The sequence below is a fragment of the Topomyia yanbarensis genome, chromosome 3 (assembly GCF_030247195.1).
Source record: "Topomyia yanbarensis strain Yona2022 chromosome 3, ASM3024719v1, whole genome shotgun sequence".
Taxonomy (NCBI): domain Eukaryota; kingdom Metazoa; phylum Arthropoda; class Insecta; order Diptera; family Culicidae; genus Topomyia; species Topomyia yanbarensis.
The window spans coordinates 170082802-170104776 of NC_080672.1; the positions used below are offsets into that span (position 1 = coordinate 170082802).

The 21975-nt window shown below is 38.4% G+C and overlaps 1 protein-coding gene across 1 annotated transcript; it reads left to right on the forward strand.

Moving 5' to 3' along the window:
- Positions 1 to 11681, forward strand: LOC131691648 (N-lysine methyltransferase KMT5A). The gene is made up of 6 exons (XM_058978211.1): positions 1 to 155; positions 295 to 457; positions 6671 to 7589; positions 7661 to 8042; positions 8107 to 8297; positions 8365 to 11681. The coding sequence occupies exons 2-6, from the start codon at positions 448 to 450 to the stop codon at positions 8573 to 8575; spliced, it is 1713 nt and encodes a 570-aa protein (XP_058834194.1). The 5' UTR covers positions 1 to 155; positions 295 to 447; the 3' UTR covers positions 8576 to 11681.
- The last annotated feature ends 10294 nt before the right edge of the window (positions 11682 to 21975 follow it).

Consider the following 21975-nt stretch of genomic DNA (forward strand, 5'->3'; position numbering starts at 1 on the left):
ATAAAACAAAAAGAGCACAAATAAGACAAACTATCAGAAGTGAAGGTGAAGCCAAAAATGCAAATTGTAGCATAGAAATGTTATTCTAGCAAAATAGGTGCAACAAAAGCGAAAATAGTGAAACCGTACAAAGTTGGACATTGTTAAAACATACGGTACTATTAGTTTTGAAATATTTACTTTCCAGTAGGAGATAGACTGGGAAGATCGAAACAAAAGAAAAAGCAATCTTTTTTTTCGTTGAGTTGTGCTCTTGGTTTCATCCTGCTATATTTTCTTGTTCTTTTGTGTAAGTGTGTTTTGAAGGTACAGTTCGCGTTAGTATGCGTGAAAATCTGTCCTAAGCAATTGCAGCAAAAGAATGTAAATGGTGGCGCTTTAAGTGAGAAAAAATATTTCGCTTCTGGATTCTAGCTGAAATATTTATTAATTTCGTCCGGACAAACCATGGTCAAAGGTAAATAGCGGGGCTATACCAAATTCTTTTAAAGGTTTCATTTTGAAATTTCAGCCGTGTATACACAATCGAATTCTTGAATTTCAATTGATTATGAGGTTATGAAAACCTATAATTTAGAATAATTTTTTTTTGCAAAGGTTTTATCTGATATCGTAACCAAATTAAACAATTTAAAGACGACAAAATAATCGCCATTTTAACATATTGGTTGTTCCTAGAAATAATTATACAATTTTCAGTAGTCTAGAATCCATTGTATTCAATTTCAATAAGCTAATTAATTTGATCGCCGCTCATTCGTTGGCGCTAAGTTTGCTTGAATTCATCCATTTCCACTTGCATGATCTATATTTTCAACGATTCGGTCGAACGAAGGAAGTTGTTTGGGACCTATTATTTTTACAAAATGGCATTGTATTGAAATTCCCAAATAAAGGTCGCATAAACGGGAAGTTTGAAATAGGAATACTGAAAAGTGATAGCTGATGGAGCAAATACGGGAAGGCTATGGGAGGAGGGGTGTTAATTTTAGGTAATTTTTGCCTTAAGGGGTTATATACAAAATTAGAGCTAAAAAAATCGAAAAAAATATTCTGACTGCGCCGGTGGTTGAGTGGTAAGCGTGATCGCAACTCGTTCCAGTTGGTGTGGGTTCAATCCTAGTGGAGATCGTTAAGATTTTTCTGAGGTGAAAAAATCTGAGGTGATGTGTTCCTTCGTAAGGGAAGTAAAGCCCGTTGGTCCCCGATCCATGAATTCCATATTAAATTTGCAAAAGGGCGAATAAGATTTGTAAACAAACTTTTTTTGATGATTTCTCTTAATTTACTATAGTTTCAAAGCAGAAAACAATTGAAATGAAGAAGTTTATGAATTCTATAAGTCAAACTTATGAAATTCATATACTGCACATGTAATGCACAAGCATTTAATGAAATCAAAATTTTGCTGATTCATAAGTAGTGACTTATGAAATTCTTAAGTACTTTTTCTTCGGTGTATTGTGCTTTGCAGGATAATCGCTCGATATGCGATTATATGAAAGCTCAATCCAGATAGGCGCGTGACAGCTGCCTATATAAATTCATAGGCAGCTTTTTCTTTGAAGCTTTTGAAAGGCACAAAGCTAGTAGAAAAATAAACAAACATTGCAAGAGAAGATCCTCTACATTCATTTGCAATAGAGACTGATTATAGGACGATTCAGACGATACATCAGCTTCCGTCAACGTCAACGGAACGTCACCGTTCCGTCAGGATAAGTTACATGCAGTTAAATGGAGGCATTCACACAACATCAACGGCACGGAACGTTTTGACGTACGGCATGTGTGAACGGACGCAAGAGAAAAGTATTTAACTTATCCTGACGGAACGGTGACGTTCCGTTGACGTTGACGGAAGCTGATGTATCGTCTGAATCGCGCTTATCACTCCTATAGTTCGCTTATGTTCGACTGTCTCATTGTCTAGTGGCTCCACTGAAATCGGCTTGCGGAGCAACTGCGGCTATATTTGATGCGCCTTTCAGACGCCCGCAATGTGAGATTTTATTATAAGCGCGACAATATGTGTTTCTAGTGGGTAGAAACCAGGGGGTGTCACTCCTGTCATCCGTTATGGAGATATACAGATTTTGACAGTAGTCAACATATGATGGGCCTAGTTGCTTCTAGGCCCACGTCGCCCGTGCAATAGCATTGAGTTGTTTTGATTTTAACAATAAAACTAGAAACTAAAAGAATGTTCACGCCCAATTTGCATTCAAGTCGTGATTACGCCCTTCAGCAATCGCCATTTGCGAGAGGGCTAAACCATGAACATGATTTTCAGAAGGGCGCGGTAAATAAGCTAAACTAGAAAAATTCTAGTAAGAGAACTGCGGAGAGAAAAACAGCATTTTTGGCAACGTATGCCCCGGCATTGTATGGCCACATGTTATAAGGATAGGCAATTAGGCTTTACATTAATCGACCTAACCCCACAAAATGAGCAGAATGAACTTCGTTTGACAATTAGGTTCTTCCAGAAATACACGCAGAACTTTTTTATGCATCGATAGCATACTTTTCTATCTACGTCTCGTTTCTTCTGCAGTTAATTTTATGCATTGGACATATTTGGTCTATCCATACATTGAATGCGTACTAGAAGTTTATGCTAGAAAATGCATAAAATTTACAGCAGAAGAAACGAGAGGCAGATAGAAAAGTATGCTATCGATGCATAAATAAAATTCTGTGTGTAGTTTTTGGAACAATTTGGCATCTATCCACCCACCAGTGAACAGGCCAATTTTCTAAATCCTCTCGAATTTCTAGTAATTTCAAGGTGATCTTCGTGAATACATTTTCTTTTCCAGTTACATAAACAGACGATCAGTGGAAAAGGAAGAAGGGAAGGGACGGCTGTGCACGTATTCCTAGAGATACATTTTTCCAAGCATAGTATTTGGCCGTACAGCATTTCCATGTACCTCGAATTTGTGAAAAAATCAATATTTTCAAATGGCTTGGAATTTGTGGATCGGACAAGATCGGTAGAGTTCGAGTGTTTTTGGATAGCTGGAATCTTGTTTTGTAATACTGCCTCAGCAACTTTGTCCGATCTCGCCACATAATGTAACCTTTCTATCATATAAAATTTGAATAAAATGTTCAAAAAGGGTATTTTATAATGTTTGTATAATGCACAGAAACGCTGCTATTTTCAGTTAGTTTTAGGCTGAAATTATACAAATGCCAATGTTCAACTACGTTTGTAATAATATTGACTTATTTAATAAAGTCCTCATCACTGGATTCATAATGAAAACGATTAAAAAACCTCTTAGGATATCACCATTTTGCATCCATGCAAAAATTATTTAACAATTTTTGACACTCCTTATTTTGCTACGTTATACAGTAGGCTACTAGGCGTGTAAAAATATAACTAAATAAAAAAAAGAAATATTTTGGTTATTAGCCAGGAATTTGTTCCAGTTACTCCTCTGTGCGCCGGCGTGAACGACTGGTGGGTCGACGCGGATTGACTGTTACCGTGGGCGGTGATTGCGGACATTGCTCCACAGTTTAATGGCAGCGTGATGGACAAGGCTCACAGTTATTGTGTGCCCATTTATCGGTCGACTTCGTCATCGTGTACAAGCTAATTAAAGAAATGTAAAACAAGAAGCCTATTAGTGATTGTGTTGTAATAGTGGTAGTCTTTAGTATCATAGTGTACATTTGGTATGTGCTAGTCGTATATCTATCTGTGTATGTGTTCGTCTGTGTATTTGTGACAGCTGGGTCAGGGAATGGATGCAGAACTGACGTATATGATAGAATAGTGGCTAATCCTTCCGCTGTACAATTAGTGCAATCGATCCTGTTCATTCGAGAAGATCAGATTGGATAAATTAAGATACAATCAATTTATCGACTTAAAGGGCGAACACGAAATTATTGCGACACCGAAAATGTCATGCCAATTTTCTTTTAATGTTTAAAATCAAACCAAAATTTTAGGGTAGTTTTATACATATATTTACTTCAAAAATCAAAAGAAAAGTTAATCGATGGAGCTTTGAGTGTAAAATTGAACGTATTTTCGCTTGATGCCCTTCATCAAAGTCTTTACAGTGTCATCCGGTTCCAGTTTCTCAGTTTTTTTTTCCATGTTCTTAACATGTCCTTGCCTTTGACTGTCTTCTTGCTCCTCCGAAGTTCCCGCTTCATCATTGCCCAGTACTGCTCCACCGGGCGCAGCTCCGGACAGTTTGGCGGATCCATGTCCTTTGGAACAAAATGGACAGAATTGGCCTCATACCACTCCAGGACACTTTTAGAATAGCGGCATGATGCCAAATCTGGCCAAAATAGCGGAGCTTCGTCGTGCTGCTGCAAGAACGGCAAAAGGCGCTTCTCGAGGCACTCAGATTTGTAGATCTCGCCGTTTACTGTGCCCTTTGTCACGAAAGGCTCACTCCTCAGTCCGCAAGAGCAGATGGCCTGCCAAATGAGATATTTGGAACTTGGAACTTTGGAACTTCGACATTTTCTTCTTCTTAAATTTGTCGTCCACATAGAACTTGCTCTTGCCGGTGAAAAACTCCAACCCCGGAATTTGCTTAAAATCGGCTTTTATATACGTTTCGTCGTCCATCACACAGCAGCCATATTTTGTCAGCATCTTCTCGTAGAGCTTCCGTGCCCAAGTTTTAGCCGTCGATTGTTGCCGCTCATCGCGGTTTTGGAAGTTCTGTACCTTGTATGTATGTAGCCCAGCTCTCTTCTCTGCATTCTGGACGTAGCTCTGCGGTCTTTTTAGCCAAATCACGGCTTGAGACGTTGGGATTTGCTTTAATCATCCGCTTCACCTTTCCCTCCGTCTTTTTGTTCTCCGGTCCCGGTTTTCTTCCAGCTCCTTTGCCGTGGTCCAACGTCAACCGCTCCTGGAACCGCTTCAACACTCTGGAGACGGTTGAATGGTGAATGTTCAACATTTTTCCCAACTGCCGGTGCGACAGGTCAGGAAATTACAGGTGTTTGGAAAGAATTTGTTCTCTCGACTCGCGTTGGTTCACCTCCATTTTCGTTGAATCGAAAAACACGACTTCGAGTTTGACAGCATGTAAACAATACACATCAATGAGAAAGTGTGCAAAATTTGGTTGATTTTTACCCAATGGTAAAAAAGTTATGCCCTGTTGAATGTGCGCAATAATTTCGTGTTCGCCCTTTATCGTTAATGGTAAATAAATATCATTTGCTGGCATTTAGATAAGTTAAAATAATTTGATTGCATGTTCTAATTACCCTCTTTGCACTTTTTTACTTTATTCGGCATGTCATAATTCATTTTATTACTACAGTGAAGACCCGTTTTTATCAGCCCTTTGGCGAATTTTAGACTGATAAAACAGCACATTGATAAAATCGGAACAGATATTTTTCTTTCTTTTTAAGAAACCGAAGCTCTTAAAATATTCTTCTTTGGTACCTAGATTTAGCCTCATAACCTTTCCTGATTATTTAGCTTAAACTTCCCTTAACGGGGTCTGACAGCGTAAAATCTAAAAAAAATATTTTTTTGCATATTTCGGATCTCTAAGATAAGAAAAATATTCTCAAGAAAGGATTTACTCGAATTCAACTTGGTTCCTCTGCTAGAGCCCTTCAAACTACCAACTAGCAATTTTCATATGAAGCTGATAAAATCGGGTAAAAAAAACTGATAAAATCGGGTCTTCACTGTATATCCTAAATTAGATTCATACTAACACTCACTAACACAATTAATTGCCTATTCTCTCATATAAGTACAAACGCTCGTGGCCTTCGCGATAACACAATCCTGGCCACAAAGGCCAACATGCGATTGCAATCATCTACACATACTTACGCAAGCGATCTCGCCAACATTAAACACCCCGGTAATTAAGTAAACGTTGTAGCACCTATAAACACAAACGCGGTCTCAAGCACTAACCCACTGTTCGCGCAATCATAATTGGTCACGTCCGAAAGTCTACCCTCCTAGCAGCACAGACTCACGCCTTCAGTTAGACCAATCAAAATATGACTCCTATGTTTGGAAATAAAGTCAAAAGTGATATCCATTATTATAACAAAAACATGCGTATTGAGCATTTTTTAAAGATTTACTATGAACAAAAGCAATTTTGCCAAAAACAGAACCCACTTGTTACCAAAAATGGAATTTTTTGTTGCCAAAAATGGAGCATGCCAAAAACGGAATCTTACTGTATCAGATTCTCGGTCTCCAAGAACACGTGAATATGCGAATGGATACAAGGTTATGAAATCGAATTTCTACATGCGATGTTACATACACGCTAGCACACACAACATTCAAACGCCCGCACGATCTAACACGTTAACGCACAAACTCTCGGGCCCGTCGCGATGATACACACGATCGTGAAGTCCCTGTGTCCACACATATCAGTATCGTACAATGAATATCACATTCAGAATCACGACCCGCTGCAATTAACCTTAATCAGTGTTTTAGTGGGCGACATTTTCCGTCCCGTCTGCAATTATAGCGAGTGATTCTGACGGGGAACCCTTCCGAGACCCTAGCTCTTAAGGTCCAGTAGGACAACTCTAAAAAAAATGAAATTAAGATGAATTGAGGAACGGTTGCATAATTCCTATAATAATAAATACTACAACAATAATCTCCTCTTCTGTTTCGTAGGTCGACGCACACGACAGATCAATGTCGCCAGTCAGCTGCTCTCGGCGGCTGCAGCACCGGATGATACCGCTAGTCCTAAGCGAAAAGATTTCAAATATGACAACGACGGGTCAAACTTCGTCCAGAAAAACTTTACCAACGACACCAGTCACACCAATCCATCGCATTCTGAAGGCACTTCGTTACCGATGGTCCTTCGTGGTTGTCGCTCCAAAACCAACGGAATAGCCCAATACTTCACAAACAGTGAGAAATTGGCGTCGCCAACTGTATCAAATAACGTTCCTGCTGCAAATGTCGCCAGCTTTATTGATCTCACTGATGAGAACACCTGTGACTCATTCGAAAACGTTGCAAATGGTGTCACGAAACCGGAAATGGATGATTCGCCGTTAGCTGGCCTCGGGTTTAACTTTATCGAAAGCAACCCAGCTAGCAACATTTTCCTACAGGAACCGGTTCTCAGTTTAAACATCGACAAAACATCGACGGACCAATCCCGGGTTGTCATAAAAAATTCTTTCCTTTCAACCGAAATTCAGAACAAATTTTCTCCTCCCAAATGTGATCCGATATGGGGAAATATGATAGATACGACACAAGTTAAACGAGAACCGATAGAGCATGCTCTTGATCTTTCTAAGCCAACACAAGTGACATCAATTGATTCTACAACGTTCCTAAATCAAGACAGCAATTCCTGTGATAGTGGAGATAGCGGAGTAGTTATTTCACCCACGGGAGTTCTAGAATCGAGCATTCATTCGGATGGAAAGCGACGCAAACCGGCTACTCCGCACCGCATTCTGTGTCCTTCTCCGGTGAAAAATCCTATCGTGGCAAGCCCCTCAAAGGCATTGGCCCATCTTAACATCCAAAACAAGCGTGCCACTAGAAAGAATGCAAAGTCCAAACGAAGGTAGGTTGAAATGTCAGAATCCTATTAACAAATCCACATTCCTTTATCATTGTTGCTTTTCTGTGTTTCAGACTACATACCAAGGAATTGGAGAACGCGTTAGAGGAGACAGTAACAGAATGTAGCATGGGACAAAATTTGCCAATAGGGACAACGCCGGCAGTGACATTGCCACCAACAGAACCAATCGACAAGAAAAAAACAGTGTTGAATGATTCCATTAACCCGACCGCACAGCAAAACACCAACAATAATAACCAAAGTAGTAAACCGAGCGAAGGACCAACAGTTGTATCGACCGGGGGAAAATCTGTCGGAGTCGGGGGTAACAAAAAGCTAACCGATTTCTTCCAAGTTCGACGAAGTGTAAGAAAGACCAAAAAAGAAGTGCAGTGGGAACGTGATCGCGACATTGAGAAGGCCATTCGTGAAGAGCGAGAGACAGGTTTAAAGGTAAATATAATTATTATTTCTGTTATCAATTTAATGCTAAAACTATGATCTTTTGCACATTCAGATTGCATGTTTCGACGGTAAAGGTCGGGGAATAATAACAACGCGGCCGTTTTTAAAAGGCGAATTTGTCGTGGAATACATAGGGGATTTGATTACTGTGGCTGAGGCTAAACAACGTGAACAAATTTATGCCGAAGACGACAATACTGGTTGTTATATGTACTATTTTAAGCATAAGAATGTACAGCACTGGTAAGTGCCGTTAATTCTAGAGTAAAAATTGTATATTCGATTTCGTGAACATTTTGTTTCATTTCAGTATTGACGCAACAGCCGAGAGTGGTAAGCTGGGACGGTTAGTAAATCATTCGCGCAATGGAAATCTTATGACCAAAACAGTGTCTTTGAACAACCGACCTCATTTGGTGCTAATTGCCAAAGAAGATATCACCGAAGGGGTGGAAGTGACGTACGACTACGGTGACCGCTCGAAAGAATCACTGCAGCACCACCCGTGGCTGGCTTTCTAAATGTTTCTGTTCGGCTTGTTCTGGTTTGTTCGCTGTGCCACGGGTGGTGCTTCTGCAGTATTCTGACACATAGCGAGCGACTTAAAAGCAAGTACCGCCATAGGTTGTTGTTGAGCAAACGACTAGGTACTATAAGTGTTTCGATAGTTTTGCTCGAGTTCCATTTTTACGGAAAAGTAATCTACAGTTTACAGCGATAGTTATGGGCGTGATACAAATTTTTGATCCCTAATTATATATAAAAGATGTAGCAATTTTTGCATAAAGATGGGTGAAAAACAGTACTAACACTAACACTAGACCCCATAGTATCAAATAGGATGCGCGAATAGTAATTTATTGTTTATTTTATATTTGATAAATTTATTTCAAAGTGTTAGATGAATATTACAATAATTATGATCAAACATTTATTTAAAAGATTAAACCAATTATTTTCTGGACAAAGAAAGTTAAACTTGTATGCAAACACACGATTCAGATTTTCAATTATATTTGCTAGAGTTTTAGGATGGACCAGATATATTATTTGTATCCTCCTGTGACGAATAAAGATTTTCCTTCCAAGAGGGTGGGATGCTCAAGGAAAATCCAATTAATTGAACTTATGAACACCATGATGAGGAAAGTGCTTTTAAAAAGTATAGTTTTATAAAAAGTATTCTGACGAATCGGCGACATGCAGTTGACGGAGAATAATGAAAATTTGGTGTGATTTTCGATCACCATTTTCTTTCATTGGGTAGGTGTATAAGAAGAAATTTTCGGTGGTAGGGTATACGTACAGTATAATTGATGACGTTTAGGCCTCCAGTAGTGCTGCGAAATTTCAAAATCAGTTACTTATTTCTGCTTGTATTTACCGAAACCAACATTCAGATTCACCACCTTCAATCCTCATTCATTACTTTCCAACTGACTGAAATTTCATGCAGAATCAAATACAGAGAAAATATAAATTTCTTGACCAACTAAACCATTCATTTGATATGTGGACAGTTTGAAGGCAGAAGTTGTCATCTTTTACATTTTCGAGCATAAATGAAATGCGTAATCTATATCCGGTGCACTTTTGCTCAATAATCCCTCTCATAGGTAGAATAGAAACAAAATTCAGTTTGCTTCCGAAACCGAACATGTTCGAATCTGAATGCGCTGTGTCGGGAGAACGAATGAAGCGGGAAACGAACCGAACAATTCATTCCTCGTGGCGGGCATGAATTGAATTTTGTTTTCTTCAAGTTCACGCAGTGATGTCAACTTTTTCAAGCTCTGGCCTGTAGGTTCAAAACACACTTTAAACAGACGATTGACAAAACACCTTTGAAGAAAAACGACGTTATTTTATAGAATGCTTTTCCTACTTAAGTTTACTTGTAAGATCGCGATCTGCATTATTGAGTAATTACCGGCCAACGTCAAGTTATTCGTAGGCAGTAGATCACAGGAACTCTACTTAATTCGAGAACACAAGGTAAATTTTACCACTTTCAATCGAGAAAGCTTTAATTTCGTTGAAACCTTTCGCAATGCTTTTTTTGTTTTTTTTTATTGAATCGGCGTTAAATTGAATCACGGTGCTTGAGTCGCATACATAATTCAATTTTACGAATCTAATAAAACTGTTCTCGAAATCAATGTCCTCTAAATGGTATGCAAAGTTTAAAGCAAAAACTCAACCAGACAGTTTCTTGTGAATCCAATGTGCATATTCACCACAATGGATTTCATTCCACACTTCCCAAAACATGGCATTCTTGTTCGGATTTTATTTTAACTGTTATTTGAAAATCTTAATGTTTTGTAAAACTCACAGAGACACGATCTTTAAAAATTACTGTGCAAAAAAGGTAGAGTATATTAGAGGAACAAATGCGCAGGAAACATCCTGTTGATTATCAAAGTATGTCCTTATAAGGGAAGGTCTTAGAATGCGTCAAACGTCCCTGTGCTCGTATGAGTGACAGTTTATACGGCGAATGCTATCGTCTACGTCATCAATACCACATTTTGTAGGCTGCCTTTGTTCACTACCACTAACAGTTTTGACGCATGCTAGGACCTTGTTTAGAGAGGGACTTCCAAGAATTTTTTTAACATAGTAATAGAATATACTGTCCACCATAAAATCAAAATTGAATAAACTTATAGAAACGCGACAAAAAATTAAAACACAGAGTATACTACAGCAACAGCACTGGGAAAAAGCCATTTGATGAGGCCCAATATGATTAACGGTACTTTTCCGTGGGTGTACTGTCGCAACACGTGACTACGGACACAGCCAAAAGTTGTGCGATCTTCTTAAAATACGAGCAACATCTCACTGCGATTTCCCTTATTACGTCAGATTCTTTACCCAAATCCGTTCCTTTCCCGACAAAAACAATATACAAGCTTCTAATAAAATCGCTGAAAACAGGCTTTCGTTGCAGTTTTCGGTGCTTCTCAAAAATAAAGTATTCCTAATACACAAAAATATATGCTTTATCATATCAAGATAAGGAAAAAAATTCTCTCGTGTGTTTGCTCTTAAATAATATCAAATGACGATTCCGTATCATGAAACACCGCAAAGCCTAATTTATAAGCAAGTAGAATAAAATGACGTAGACGATACCCGAACCCGACACAATTGGATTCTTAATATTAGAATTCAAACCTAGAATAAGCTTTACATTGCGGTAAAAGCGATAAGAATAGACTAAAAACTGCCATTTCGTTTCCGAATTAATATTAGTACACCACACAATTCATCATGAATAAGCTTCAATAATGGAATACTGAATGAGTTAGCATTTCCGGTTCTAGCTAGTGACTGAATTAGAAAATTTTAGGAATGGTCTAAAATAAAAGTGGTTTAAATTTAACATCAGAAACCATGTGCACGAAAAAGTGATTGGAAGTTGTTTGATTTATTTTCACCATGAAAATAATTACAATATTATTATAAGTTGAAACAGTACAACCGAATAATGACATCATGCATGGTACCCGAAGGTGTAGTGCGTGAATGCACTGGGTTTTTGTATTAGTTTATTTTATTTCGATTATTGAAAGGTTTTAACCTTAGAGTCGTTCGTATCTCTTTTCCGGGTTAGAAAAATCTCAAAAATTTCTAACCCTATATGTGGGGTTGGGAATCGAACCCAGGTGAGCTGTGTACAAGGCATATGATTTACCAACTACGCTATGTCCGCCCACCTTGTATTAGTTATATTCGTTCAAATGAATTCAAGAAAAAGCTTTCAATAGTTTATTGCATCTAACAATAAGTATCCTTTATTACCCTGATTTGTAATTTGGGCGGATATCGAACATCCTGGAGGCATGGCAAACCAGTTTTATCCATTCAACCAATATAGCTGTATATTTAGGTTCGTTGAGAAAATCGGTCGTAGTACCAGTAAGCAACGGAAATCAATACCAAACTAATTTTACTAATAAGTTGTGTGATTTATTTCACCATAATTCTATTCGCGGCTAAACGCCTAAACTATTTGCAACAAATAAATATTATTTATAACAACAATCCAGTTAAGTGTAATCATAGCCGACACGGTAAACAATACTTAAAGGAAATACACCGATAGTACTAGCACACAAACATATTAGTAAACTAGACGAAATGTTATTACCTTCCCCTTCCAATATATTACTAATGTACTCTTTTGTCATGCAACTATTATGTAGAATGGTAATTAAGCAAACCCGACATCTAACTAAACACAACAAACGAATATAGGAAGAAGCATCTCGCGATTGTAAGAAGCCGCCTCAGTAGTTAGATTTTCTCCATGAAACTATTACTCAGACTACAAGATAGTTAAGGAAGGTACGCGCAAAACAACTGCCCTTGTAGTGTCATATGTGCTGTGTACTGAGGGTTGAATTTTGAAAGGGTAGGAACGACAGGGGCTCAATGAAGAATATGGTTTGATTAAACAATAAAAAGAGCAATTCGAATTATTTGACACGATACAAGACCATGTGAACCGATAGCGCGTGTTGGGAAAGAGTAGTTGTTAGAAGGTGTGGTTTCGTGAAAGACTTTGTTATGGATATTGATTTACGACTGTAAAGTAAGGAGGACAGAATTCAAAGATGAAATATTAACGTCAAACCGGAAAACAATATCGATGTATATTTATACACTTTATTGAATAAATAATTTGGATGAAAGGGGTTCTTTTTCTTTAACGCATGCGATATCTCACAAATGAGCGACCGAATATGAGAGTATCACTTGTAACCGAGTCCGCTTTACTGTGTCGTTCTCTATGTATGCTGTATTTAACTTGTCACACTTGGTGGTGTGTTGCATGTTGTTTCGTGAGACGAATGACACTCATCTTGATTAATGTTTTTGTACATAATCAGCACGTTATGTTTGACCCTCCCCTAGGTTGAGGAGTTTGACGGTATTGCAAATATCATCGAGCATATTGCATACATAAGAGCTATAGACCCTTTGACAGACAATTGCTTTAAGATGGTTATTGCATTACGCATCGATAGTGGCGCATCGAGGAGACCGAGAGGGCTTATGGATCTTTTTTGTTATATGCTATTTCATACTCTGCGCAAACCCATATTAACGCTCAACCACTAGCCTGTGCGCGCTGACGTGGCCGGCTGGCGGGTCGACGTAGATTGACTTTTGCTGTGGGCTGTGTTTGATGGCATTATTCCACAGCTTAACGGCAGTATTGATGGAGGGGCTCACAGTGGGGGTCATTGTGTGTTGTGTTGTAGTTTTAAGTACTAGTGTACAATTGTTATGTGCTAGTCGTATGTATCTGTGTATGTGTTCGTCTGACTATTTGTGACAGTTAGGTCAGGGAATGGATGCAGAACTGGCGTATATGATAGAATAGTGGCTAATACTTCCGGTGTTCAATTGGTGCATTTGGTTCTATTCATTCAGGATGGATTGGATAAATTAGGGTACAATGAATTTACCGACGCACGTGAATCATCCATACGGCCATTATAGCATGATGAAAGTCTAACAGTATGCAATTCTCGTTAATGGTAAATATACAACATTTGCTGCTTTTAGACGAGTTTGATTGCATGTTATATGTGTTTTTCTATTCTACTTCATTAGTCTGTTTCTTTTGGACATCTATTAGTTTGCTTTTCCATTACTGATGTATACCAAAATAGTATCGGTCAATGTATACACCTCTTATCAAGCTCTTTGCATCTTTTTTTCTTTATTCGGCAACATAACATAAAAATGCCACCATGCAATTGCAATAATCCAGCATACTTACACAGAAAATAATATTCATGTAAACATTACAATAAATCTGTGTTTAAATTTACTATGGATCAAAATGGTAAAAATAATAGAAAATTGAGTCAACACAACCGGTTAATAGGAAAAAGGACTATGCATCAATTGAAATTTTATGGTGTTGCTGACTATACTGCCGTGATACGCATAACAGTCCCACCTGCATAGGAAACCCATAGCAAATGGGACTGTTATGCGGATCACGGCAGTATATTAATTATATAAACCAACTATACTTTTGTGTTAAAATTCACTTCATTTCCGGTAGTATTTATTATGCGTGTTGTTATCGTCCCGTCATTTTCTTATTATAAGGTCAAATTTTACCATGATTATGGTAAAATTAAATGTAATATACCGACAAATTTCAGCTGACTATGATTTCCGTTTAAATGTGCTAGAAACATTGTATTGTCTAAGTGTCAAGGGAATGTTGACGTGCGCCATTTCGATCCAATTAACTTGTTTTTGTTTTTCGTCGCAACAAGTTTATTTGTATTGCTTATTTTATTGTGAGAACAAATTTTTTACAAAATAAAAATAATTTAACATTCACAATCACATGTCCGGAAAACATTGCTGGAAAGTCTAGTGGTAAGTTTAAAATAAAATTTTAATAGTGGTATGACAAACTGTCGATATAATTGATTCTTTTAGGATGACCATTGGTCATTGACCATAAGCCAGACTAGTTGAATTCTGTCTGAAATTTGGGCTCAAACTTCATCATAGTCATCCGTAAGTACTAACTTGACTACTTTCATAGTAAAAACGAATACCATACGATGAGATGAATATACTACAAACATAGTGAAAACTACAGAAACCAAAGATAAATTAATATGGTAGAAATGATTGTTTACGTGGTTATTTGTTATTGTTATTTATCAGTGTGCAATCGGGCTATCTCAACGACCTATTTCTGCAACCTATGTGCATTAACTGTACACCTATCGTCTATCCGTTGCACTTGACAGTGTGTGCAGTGCTTTATGGTCACACCTACGACCGCGCACCCGGCTTCCCATGAGCGTTTTGGCGGCTCAGAGGTGTCCTTCCATGTTGCTCAGGGATACATTGGTCCTATACACATCCATGCATACAGGCATACATACGGGCTTACATTCATTCATACATACAAACTATTTGGCGCAAGTTTAGAGCGTGTAACGTCGTATCATCTGTCATCCTATGGAAAATCATCCTACCATCGCCTTGAGGTCAACGTCATATTGGCAAATTTCGCATTGAATCCGCTTCTGTCTCTTCCTAATCTCCTTTTTGTCTCCTAGGTCCGAAGCGGATCAATCGACTATTAATTGAAACGGTAAACATACTATCAGTATTATTAGTCCTTACTCGCGAATACTTTTCCTACAACTGTGCTGTTTCTTCTATATCTTATAACATAACTCGATTATCCCTGTTCTAGTCAATATACATATTCATTACATTATGGACCAGGCAAACCCTTACTTTTTCTATTATTATTATCCTGAGTAGCTATACCAGTGAAGGTATTTTAGGATTTCGTTAAAAAGAATCTCTGCCAATAAAGGCGTAAGCAATATTTATCCACATAAACTTTGCTCGAAACGAATGTCCGCCTGGTTCGATTCGAACAGACCACACCGACCCGAAAGGGTTGCTTATCATTTCTGAGAGCCGGTGTGCTTGATCGAGTTTAAGAATCATAAGAACAAGTTTGAATAATTAACTATCTCTTAGGTGCCAGTCCTGCACTCCTTTCCTGAACTAGCCTCATACTCACGATCAAAAGAGTCGACAACTAGTAGGATCCACATGTCCCCCACCCAAGCGAATTGATCAACTTGCAAGTAGAAGCACATATCTACCAACCAGCCAAGAAGACTTCCGAATCAATGAGAATGGACCATGCCAGTCGAAGGCCACAGGCCCAGCGCCCTCTCGTACAGTGTCATTGTCATTTCTCAGCCCACCCCCTGGCAGACGTTCATCCGCCCATCTAGACTATGTCAAGATGAGAACCTACAAAGCCTAACTGTTCGTATGTGCTAGTCCGTATAGATTTTGGTTTGCTGAAACGAAACAAGAAAAGCAAAATAATTGTGATTAGTATCGTAGTTATAATAAATAGGTAAACGATTTCTCCTCTGTTGTCCGTTCCCTTGTTCGTAGTCCTCCCTCCTGTTCCTGGTCTGTTTGGGCCACTGGCTTTCCTTGGCCGTCACGCTCGATCGATTTAGACATCATAGCAGGAGAAACAAATGAAAAGACAAAACAAAACAAAATGAAAATAAATGGACGTCTGCTGTGCCTAAATTGATGTTGCTTCTCAGTTTTGCACGACCCAGGGGGGACTTGGCCTTGATCCCAATGCTCTGTCACCGATGTTACGTGATATTCGTTATGGAATATTCTTTGTGTGGGGGCCATTCATAAGCAATGTTGTTCGTTTTTTTATCCCTGATCCGCTGATACGTCTAAAATTCATTTTTAGTTTTTATCTCGTTACGTGACGCTCTTCCCCTATTGTCAATATCCAACATCATTTATGAATGGTCCCCTGGTGATATATTTAGAGCAGACAATCCAATGAAAAATAGGATTGACAGGATTTTAGTGCGCTGTTGGCGCCTTGTGTCACATCTTCATGTTTGTTATTCATACTAACAATACCAAAGCATGCGATGTGATGACCGGAAGATTAGAGAAGCAATTCCTCCCCTTCCCCCCAATATGGTAGAAATGATTGTTTACGTGGTTGCAGCGAAATCATAATAGTATCAGCTGAAAATTGTGGGTACAATGTAATTATTTTAACCCTCCAAAATAGTAATTTCAACCGAAACTTTTTTTGTGTGTTCGGCCGCGATTTCGCCAACATGAAAACACCCCGATAGTTAAGTAAACGTAGCACCACTCTCAAACGCGGTCTCAAACTTTAACCCACCAACGAAACGGTCACGTCCGGATGTCTTACCACGGTCCTAACAGTCTGGACTAATGCCTTCAGTTGAACCAATCAAAAAAGTAACGCTCATATTCACCAAACAACACACATTATCTGGAATTCTAGTGATATGGGGAAACGGACTCTCTTATACTATATGTACCATACACTAAAAATTAAGCATCACGTTCACGGTCCGCGCGCGATCGTTCAAGAATACACGCTACATGATTATAAAATCGAAATTTCACACGCGAAGACACATACACGTGACAAACACGTTAATATACAAATGCTTGAGCCCTTCGTGGCCATCCACGGCACCTACACTAGCGATCTCGTAAACATGATAACATCCCGGTGATACAAACGTCCGTTATCGCGCGATCACGTCAGGAAAACAATAACTAATGTCCTAAAAACTTAGGTCCATACATTCAGTAGGACCAATCAAAAAATAAAGCTCATATCCACTAGACCACACGTTCTACTGCAACATGACTGGCAACTCTAGTTATATGGAAGAACCCATTTTCTTCTAGAATCTGAACCGTACACGAAAAAATAAGTATCAGATTCACGCGCGATCATTCTAGAACACACGCGAATATGCGAATGGCACACGGTTATAAAATAGAATTTATAAACGCGAAGTTGCATACACGTTAGCACACGCAACATACAAACGCACACGCGATCGCGAAGTCCCTACGCCCGCACATACCTGAACCGTACAATGAATATCACAATCATAGGACAACTCTCGAAAAAATGTGTAAATTTGTATGCATATATGAATTCATACTATCAACCAGATGCCATATTAACAACTTGGTACAAATCAACTTTAACATTCTAGAAGAGTTCACATCTACAGTCCCATAAAAGAAATATTCATTAAAGAAATCTTCGTATCTACTAATCTCTCTTTCATGTACGAGCGGAATAATTAATGAAATCGTGGACACAGAAGGAGCTTACTAACAGAACGGAAAAAAGACTAACAAAGAGGAAAAAAATTAAAATCTGAAATCTAAAGAGGAGATAGCCTGATTTACAATGGCAAAGGAATATGAAATAGTAATAGGCGGTAAATGCCAGCCTCAAGGTAAATTATGGAAACGCAAAGGTAAGAATGCATTACAACCAATAATAATAATAAAAATGATACTAAATGATACCAAATAATTATTTTCATATTAAAAAAGGTGTTTAAATGGAGCCCATGCGCTAATTCGTCCTAGTTAAAATTTGGGTTGGGGAAGGGGGTGGGGGTGTGCACGCAATTTTGGCCTAGAGCGGAAATGCCGATCAGACCGGTTCTACACCAAAAATGTATTATAAGGAAACTATAATCAGCACGTTATGTTTGATGTGGGTGCATAGAAAACAAAGCCTAGTTATATATGCAAATTAGACTCGATGGACTATCCGAGTCAATCTTTGATCATGTACATTTGCAGCAATCTCAGATGCTACTTCTAGCTGTTCTCAACTTCTGTTCCACAGTTTTCATGCCGCCACACGCGTTATGGTTTGATAAGGCGAAACTGGTATCGAAGAAGGTCAATTAAGGTTATCTGACATATTCTTGATGGTCACATCGTTAGCGTTTCTGGATAAGAATCGGCTGACAAGGAGCCTTTCAGTGTCCATGAGCCGTAGTATCAGTATAATATGGGGGAACCCAGGGCTATTAAGACCGTGGGGGTAATTCTGACCCCCTCGATTTCTCAGAAAATCGTATGACTTACTGACTGCCGTGCATATTCATGGAAGCGCTATTCTGAAACATTAATGTTGACAGGTGAATCTCATTCTGTAGTTTGTTTTAAGAAAAGAAATACACTGTGTTCCATTTTTTACCTTCCTCAAAACAGAAATCAGTATAATGATAAAACCGTAATTAAAGCAACAAATAAAAGTGAAAAAATAACAGGTGAGTGTTTTGGAAAGCTTGAGTCTCCTATTTTATGGAATGAGTTTTGTTTGGGTGAAAACACATCTTTTCAAGACGCTCACCACTTTTGTGCGAAATTAGAGACGGGTCTATTCGGACCCCTTATTCCATCAACCACCGTTCAGCGGCTTGCGGCTACACGCACGATTGCACATACTACAGCAAAAATACTGCTAACCAGATTAAGTTTTTGTAACGCAATTTATTTTTTTATTTCTTATGTAGGTAGTTACTCCAATAAATATTTCATAGGTAAACACAATTCCATTGTAAAAAAATGTTGAAAACTGACGGTTTGAATCGCCCCGGAGGGAGGTCCGAATTAGCACTACATTGTAAAAGGATGGAAAAACGTGGAGTTTTACATATCGTCGCCTAGCGCTGCCATGGAGTGGTGCAAATAAACTTTTATAGCACCAAAATATTGCTGAGGCTCCAAACTAACAATTAGGACCTTTGACCAATTTGATAAATTCTTTCACATCTATCCATCTAAAAGAGCGATTTGCTTAGGTAGGTCGGAATAGCCGCGGATTCCCCTAATATAAGTAACAGAAATAATACAGCTGGTGGTTTGTGGAGCATATCGTGGATCCAGATGGAGTGTCCGCTTGTCGGATCGTCGTTTCCTTTCTTCTTATCAGGTGTGGCAGTAACTGAAGGTACATGACGCTTGTTGGTGGTCTTTATAGAACATCGCTCGTTGGGTGATTAAACGAAATTCCCTCATGCGATTTTTCATGATTTAACATTTTTCCCTGTTTCTTAACAGGTTGAATAAAGTCTTCTCAAAAAAACTAGGAGTGGGTAATGTCCGGGACGTAACCGCGGTGTTGACGTAGGACTAAACTTCGGCATATCATATGACATTCATGGATAATTTGAGCCAATGCACTTTTTGAATGAATGTTTACTGGAAATTTCATGTCGAATGAGATTGCCACATTCACTGATTTTCTAGGACTTGCAAAAACCTTCGGGTTTGTAGATTAATTTGATAAACATTTGCTTATATGAATCACTGGTAAATGTATACAAGAATTGACAGGCGCAAATTCAATTCAAGTTATTAAATGGAACTTTCTAATTCAATTCTTTCTCCATTATGTTTTCATCCTAAAAAGAACGGTTTGTAGATAACTATGTTTGGTGATACCAGACGAGAATCCTTGCTAACGATTCGAACCTTGCCCGAATTCGCTTCTGCTGCGTACATACACGAACATTCCCCTTTCGCAGCTCACATCTAATGAGCATTGTATGTCGGAATGCGATCTCTTTTATAAACTTCTTAGTGCAGATGGTAGTCCATCCCTTTGTGCGACAAATGAAAATATTTTCATCATTCTTTTTGGCGTGTCATTCGCTTAGTAGCAGGGTTTCCACATTCACTAATGTTCTAGAAAGATTTGCAAAAACCACCATTCAAAGCACGGCTAATTAATGCTTTTACAAAATCATTTCTATCAAAATTTACGGTAAAATCTACGGAATCTACTACACAATTGTTTTAATTATTTCCCAACAAATCGCGCAAAAATCTGTTCCGTACAGCACAGCGCAAATAATTGACGTTGGAAACAAATCGGCAACTTCAGCTGCCAAACACTTAGAAACGATCGAAGCATTTTTCCGTTAATATCACTTTTCTGACTCAAATTGTTGTAGGTATTTTATTGCTTCCGTCCAATTGGTCAGTTTATTGGTTTTATCGCACATTTTTCGGATATTATTATAGAAAATAACTAACCCGATAAGAGGGAAATTATTTTCCAAAGCACGAAATGGAAATTTCAATTGTAATTCTTCTGAGAACGATTTTGTGGTCCTAATAAGGACCGTTTGTTGTGAATATTATTTCGCCGTTTCCCGCTCGGCATGATGATTATTCGCTTGGCATGAATAGCGCACAGATTGGTATTTTCCAACAAACTAACCAGGCAGGCCTCGCTGGCTGTTTAAAGGGCCATTACGGCTGAGCTCCGGAAGAGTAGGTTTTGAAATTCTGTGCAATCTCACGGACCAGGCACTGGAAGAGCAGCTTGCGAATTAGTAACTCTGTCCACTTCTGAGAGCAATGAATTTCACGCAGGGCGACGACTGTTCTTGGGTCGATAAGGCAGTAGCTATGATTTGGTTGGTGGTCAAAATGCAGCTTCTCGTTGAGCAGCACACGTACGTGTGTTCTGCTCTGTGGCTTACACACGTCTGGCTTTAAGAAAAACTGTGACACCCATATTTATAGATTTTAGCATTAATGTTGATTCGCATTAAAAGTAGTTTTTGAACTTTTTAAACAAGTTTTACATAGCAAACAAGGTATCAATAGCAAGCGTTGAACGTTTTCCTTTCGATTTATGAAACAAAATTAGTAATTCCTTTAGTAGGAGAAAAGTTATTAGAGTTCAAAGTGTACGTAACGCATCCGTTTTGAAAATTTTGAAATGACACCCAGTATAGTAAAGAAAGACGTAAGTCCTACGTCAAAAAGTCCTGAGGCTGATAGTTAGATTTTTTACAGAACTTCAAAGATGAAATAGATGATCAATTCTGAGAAACACTGTTTTCAAACCTAAGTTATTCAAATATATCTTTTTAGTTAAGACTCCGATTAGGATTGAACTGGTTTCATTTTAAAGGTTATTCGCTGGACTTATAGTCACAGACTAACAGACATAACACTCAAAAACAAAGCTTCGCCCGCTTTAACGGTCATTTTAAATATATTTGTAGTTGGGACTGTGGCCACATTTGAAATTATGGCGCCACTGACATATGAACAAGCATATGGGGGATAGACCACTAGTGAAAAATTGTTCGGGGTAACCCACCAGTAAATGAGTGTTTGGGACTGTGAATAAAAGGTGGAGCTAGCGTTCTGGGAAAATTGTCGGATCGATGATTTTTGAGGGAATTCCTTCATAGTGTTATGTCTGTTAGTCTGTGTTATAGTTGCCATTCGATTTAGTCGATACAAGCCTTTCTTCTCGCTCAGACATGAGGAACAAATAATAAATCGCGCAATAAATTAAAGTTATAATATTCAAAGTGGCTGTACTTTTTTTTTAAACAGTTCGGAAAGATCGCTTGTTGTTCATGATACTTGAAAATTAGTGTACTTTCCGAAAATAAATATCTTGTTTTGCCCCTTTCTGCCCCGAGGTATGAAAAAAGGTGATTTTTCATGATATGTCTGAAGGAGA